Source organism: Hydra viridissima, unplaced genomic scaffold, assembly GCF_058129835.1.
Source record: "Hydra viridissima isolate aposymbiotic clone 2 unplaced genomic scaffold, HvirCarnegie_v1 scaffold_11, whole genome shotgun sequence".
NCBI lineage: Eukaryota > Metazoa > Cnidaria > Hydrozoa > Anthoathecata > Hydridae > Hydra > Hydra viridissima.
The window spans coordinates 11707222-11713221 of NW_028324310.1; the positions used below are offsets into that span (position 1 = coordinate 11707222).

General features: G+C 27.3%; 1 protein-coding gene across 2 annotated transcripts in view; it reads left to right on the forward strand.

Annotated features, from left to right (window-relative positions):
• LOC145191037 (uncharacterized) overlaps positions 1-4785 on the forward strand; it is a 258530-nt gene extending 253745 nt beyond the window's left edge. For both annotated transcript variants that reach the window (XM_090067586.1, XM_090067585.1), the window contains exons 6-10: positions 459-528; positions 2833-2895; positions 3645-3762; positions 3959-4150; positions 4321-4785. In XM_090067586.1, the coding sequence (XP_089923712.1) occupies positions 459-528; positions 2833-2895; positions 3645-3762; positions 3959-4150; positions 4321-4391 (514 nt within the window). In that variant the 3' untranslated portion in view covers positions 4392-4785. The remainder of the gene's footprint in view (positions 1-458; positions 529-2832; positions 2896-3644; positions 3763-3958; positions 4151-4320) is intronic.
• Positions 4786-6000: the final 1215 nt, after the last annotated feature.

Consider the following 6000-nt stretch of genomic DNA (forward strand, 5'->3'; position numbering starts at 1 on the left):
CCTTTTTAATGCTCTAGGGGTTCAAGTTAAAATAGTTATTTTCATTAATAATAAAGCCTCTTATTACTTGTAATAGTTTTTATACATGTTCAGATTTTTTAAGTATATTAAAAAATTCAGACTAAAAAGTATTTAGTAAATTTTGAATAGTTAATACCCCATTCACACCAAAAATAAAACTTGTTTTAATCGTGGTTATTTAAACTTGTGAAGCATTTTTCTGTTCACACTGCTTTTTAAAACCATGTTTCAAATAAATGAGTTTAAAAAAATGGTAGCTAAATAAAACACCGTTTTAAAAGCGAGTGTTATTAAAACTTGGTTTTGTTGGTGTGAATGGGGTATAAGTGCTTGTAATTGTTTTATTTTAAACTTTAATTACTTTAAAAATAAATTTCTTTTCTGTTTGTAATAAATTGTTTAATTGATTGATTTACAACAAACTTTCTTTTCCTTAGTTTGAGCGGACTTTCATTTTATGGCCTGGGATTACCTCCAGCTAGTCCTTCAGAGTCAGAAGTTTGTGGTGTATGTTTTTTTTGCTATTGATATAAACTTTTATGTAACTTCTAAGTTGTTTTCAGCCAGAATTTACAAAAAAATTACTATTGCTTGTCTGTTTCCAAAAATGAATACACACTTCTGGGTCATTTCATACAAAATAAAATGTCTTGACATTCCCTATCTCAGATTTTGCTGATTCTGGGAGTGAGATTGATATTTGTAAAGATTAGTGTACCAAAATTTAGTACAGTTCCTGAGATATAGACTCTTGGTTCCAGACTTTTGATTACTTCTTCAAAATTTTGGTTTTATCATTGTCAGTTAATTGTCGAAAATTTGGCTTACATGCTGTAAACCTTAATAATTTGGCTTTCATGCTTTATACCTGAAATTTGGTAAAACCCTGAATTGCTACTGTCACCATATTTTCAAAATAGTGTTTTATTTGAGCTTTAAAGTTAAATTTAAATATTGTATGAAGTTGTACTTAAATGCGTTCGTCTTATATGGAGAAACTTAAATATTCTCTTCTTTTAAATCTGATATCATTTTTTAACTCCTCACACTAAAAACATTAGGCTACCAAGTTTTAGGTTAGCAGTACAATCAGCAAAATTTTCATAATTCCACTTGAAATTTCGTACATAAAAATACGTTAAATATTTGCTTTTTTTGGTATATTGCTGGAATTATTAAGGATTAAAAAGTAAACACATAATTATTAATTTATTTTGTGTAACAGAAATCACAAATATGTCAAAATTTTTCCATCAAAAGTAAATGTTTGTTTATAATACAAAAAGTAAACATAACCTTATACACATATTATATATATATATATATATATATATATATATATATATATATATATATATATATATATATATATATATATATATATATATATATATATATATATATATATATATGTATATGTATATGTATATGTATATATATCTGTGTATGTCTAAAATTTAGAAATGCACAATATTAAATTAAGAAATTATTAGAAAGAAATTTAGTTTTTTTATACTTTTTATAAGATTTTCCAAACAAACCACAAACCTTCAAAATATCACTCCATGTTTGCTGGATAGAAGTTTTAAGTTGTTTTATTATATGATGTAATTGGCAATTCAAAACTCATACTTTTCATGCCATTTGTTTGCTGCATTATGTTGTTAAAAAATACAATTTTTAGTTGTTAATCTTTACTATACTTGATTAAAATATCTTCTGAAAGATCTTTTTAGTTCTTTGCATTATTTTTGTAATAAAACACATTCAAGTTTTTCTGTGGTAACAAAATGTGGCCCATACCATTAATGTCCTCCCCTCAAAAGATACAACTCATAAAAATAATTTCTTTTTTTGTCAAATCATGTCAATATACTTTAAACTATCAGGCCCATTCTAGCTAAATTTTCCATTTCTGCTCCCCATGTTATGTGGTCCTTGGCAAACTTAAATCTTGTATCTATGCTTTTTTTTTTATCAATCATGATTTGTAATCATTTTTTCCACTAAAATCTTCATTTCTTTTTTATAATAATTCCAGTGATACTCAAATGAAAAGGTAATTCCGGTTCAATCCTTACTTTTCTTGCTGTTGGTACTCCAAACAACACTAAATGTAAAATGAAAGAATGTTAGCTTCTGGCTATTTTTTTATTTCTACCCTTATGGTAATTTTTGTTGTAATTTTTACTTAAATTTACAATTATTTACTATATAATAAGACCTTTCTGTTCTGTAAAGTCCATTCCATATAAAAATTAAAATAACTGTATGAAACTATAAAAATTTCACTAAGTTTATGCACACAAGCAAAATTATTAAGAATAAATGGAAAATTCAAAAGTTTTGCAGTGCTAAAAAAAAATTAAAAGGAAGTGTCTGGAACAGGGTGTCTATATTTCAGGAATTGGGTGTTAAAGTTAAGTAGATTCCTCTCCTCTCAAAGCAATAAAGTAGAAGCGCTGGAAACTAACTGGTGAAAAAATTAAATAGAGGCGGAGTTTTGGGTTTAACAAAATTACAGAAATTTATTGTTATTTAAATGATGGTGGGAAATTATTGGTTCCAGAAGTTCACTCTAGCCCAATCTCCAATATCAGTTTTTTAAACTAAGTGAGCAATTTAAAAGATAAACAGTTCTATGCTCTGAAACTTGTATATAAAGTTAGTTAAATATTTACATTTAAAATTATTTTAAAGTGATTATCTATTCAATAATGTTGAAAACGTAATATATTTTTAACATTGAATAAGGTTAACTTCTAGTAGTTGTATTAAGTTTCTTCTTACTTAAATTGTTATCTTTTTAAGGAATCTGATTCAACATTATTTTTGATTGGTGCTTATTCTCGTTACAGGAGTCCATATGTTTGGGTAAGTATATATTAGATTATATATTAGAGTCTGAATTCTTATATATTAAATAGAGTTTCCGCATAAGTAAATGGGTGCTCTTCTAATTTACGCATAATAAAGGCTGATACTAAAGTATACTCTTTTTAAACTATGTTACGTACCAAAAAGTCTTAATTTTTCTATTGTTATTTGAAATTTGTGGTGCACTGGCACAGAAAATTGTTGCCAGATGGGAAAAAGATGGACAGTTTAACTTTCTGCCACAGAAAACTATTGTAGCTCTGTTTTACAAGCATCAAAGCTCTCATCTGGATGTTGAAATGCAGTAACTTGTGCTGTTTTCCAAAAGTATCATGAGAATGTGTTCTGTTCATTATCACATGTGCTCTGACATAATAGTAGCAAACACAGGTAGAGTGAGTGGAGTTGGTACATTTTTGTAGCAATCAATTAGGAGTGATCTTTTGGCTGTTATGCTTTCATTATATGTTTTTACTGACACATTTGCTGAGTGTCTGGGTCCATTCTCCAGATCTAATATTCTTCTACTAAAAAAAACCTAAAGCTGTTTTAACATCAGCAGATTATTATGTGACAATTTGTAGAAAATGTTAATTGTAAAAACATAAGAAAGTCTAAAATTATTCATTTCTCAGAAACTCATACAAAGAAAGCTTGCAAAGAACTTCTGGTCTTGGCTGATTTGCTGTTTTGTCTGAATATCACATGTTTTAAAAAATAAAAATAAAAACCTTTTTTACCTTCAGATTCGTTCAAATCATCATCGTCTTGTTACATTCACTGATATAAGATCTTTTCAAGATTTGGATGATGTTAAAGATAGTCCTCTCAAACTTAAATCTACCTCTAACTGGCGTCATGAAGGTATACACTAAATGACTGTTTTGTTATAGAAAGTAAGTCTTGAACTTTTATGTCATAACATGTAGCTAGTTTGATGCGGAAGTTATATTTCTTTTTAATCATTTTGGAATTTTTTGTTTCATTGATTATTTTTAATGATAGTGTATAAAACAATTTTTTTTTTAATTTCTTTAAAGAGGTTGGTTTTTTTATTTAGATATTCGCCTATGGGATATACTTGCAGAAATCATCCGATTAAATGTACGTTCGACACCCCGAAACCCTTTTGCTGTTGACCATTCTTACTTTGATCTTTTGTCCCCTAAAAATTTCTTACTTGCTACTGGTTCAATGGTACATTTTTTGAATTGTGTTCTTACGTCTGGAGAGCACAGCTATAATGCTAATGGTAGTACATGTTTGTACTGTTTTAACTTTTTTTCTTCAGCTCAGAAATTAGTTTTTTCTTTTCATTTGATAATTTATTGGACCACATTCTTAGCAATTTACATCAGCTTTGGTTCAAAGCATCTTAATGAGCAGAGTTGGTGCATTTTAAACTGTTAATATTTTTTTTAGTTACTGAAGACTTAAATGAAATAATGCGAAGACATTTCTTCATGTTGAACACCATGGTCGCAAAAAAGTAGATCGACTACAGACGAGTGAAATAGATTTATAAGAATAAGTTTTTTTAAACAAAGATCCTTTTTTTTTTTATTACTTAAAATAGTATAAAAGAAATTTGTTAAAAGTTAAATAAAAATTTCTAAATTATTGGCCTGACAAAAACATCTGTGCTCTTTTTCTTTGCTGTAATTTGAATCCTCGTGTAGATTTTCTCTCTTTTTTTTTTTTTTTTCTTTTTTTTTTTTACATTACTTTGCAAGCTCAATGAGAGATTATTTCTTAGTATTTTATCATTCTTTATTTTTAACAAAGTTTATCCTTGTAAATATTATTCCTGTATATAATTATATTTATGTGTAGTATGTCAGATTATTCGTTAAAGTTGTTTTAAATTAAAAAAAAAGAAATCTTTAAGTGATCCTTTCTAATTGTGTTAACGCTAAGCATTCTAAATAGTGACCTTTTTAAGATGATTCTACTTGATCAGTTTAAACTAAAATAAAGAAAACTGACTTGATAAGCATCTCAAGCCTAAATGATCAGCTCACTTGGGTAAGTATTTTAAGTTTTAAAAAAGCCACATTTAAAAAAATTGATTTGTAACCTACGATTAGGTTGCATTGCCATAGAATAAAGTGTCTAATGTACTGATAAAAACATTGATAAAACAGTCCAACAAAGAAAAACCTTTCTTCTGTTGCATGTTTAAACTGAGTTCAAATCTTAAGCTCCGTTTTTTTTCAGCATGATCTAGTTGTTTTTTTTGCAATAATCAGTTTAAGTTTTTTAAAAGTAAGCTTTTTTAATAATTATAAAAAATAGGTAATCAAATTATTGTTTTTCTAGATTAAATTTAATCCTAACTTACTCGGTTATATCTGTGCATATACACTGTCAAATAAGAAACACGACTAATTTTGTAAAACTAGCAAATAAATCGTATTTCAATATTCAATTTGATGACCATGACAAAAAAAAATGTGCTCCACAGACTGTGTGCCATTTTTGTGGAAAAGGTCCTCAAGATAAAAGGAAAAAAAAAGAATTTATCTATTAAAGTCCCCCTGGTTAGGAGAAAACCGCTAAACCATAATACGAGTTGCAATTTTTTTTTTGTTTATAATATTGGTATTGACAAAAAAAAAAAAAAAATGACAAATCTTTTATACTACGCAAATTTTTGCAAAATAAACTAAAAATTAAATGCAAAAAATCTGTAGCTTGCCATAAAGATCTGATGTCAAACTTAAATTCATAATTTTGTAAGAACTAGTGTCAAAATATAGTAATAAATGTAAGCTTGTGTAATATAACATAAAATAAAGCATATTTTTCTTAGGTGCACAATAAAAGTCACTATCTAAATATTTTTAATACTGTTTCAGCTTTAACTATTTACCCATTTTTGTTAAAATACAAAAAAGATGAGCTTAACTTTATCACATCTGCATATGCTAATGTGTTAAAAGTATTTTGGTATTTAAGGTTTCAATAGCTTTATTCAACTGTCCTGAATTTAATTGTGTACTATTTTCGCCTTCAGCATGTTTTTTAGTGTTAAAAACGTACCCAAAATATCGGCGCGATGTCCGCTGTCACAGGAAATTTTGCTGATAGGAAATTTTGCGG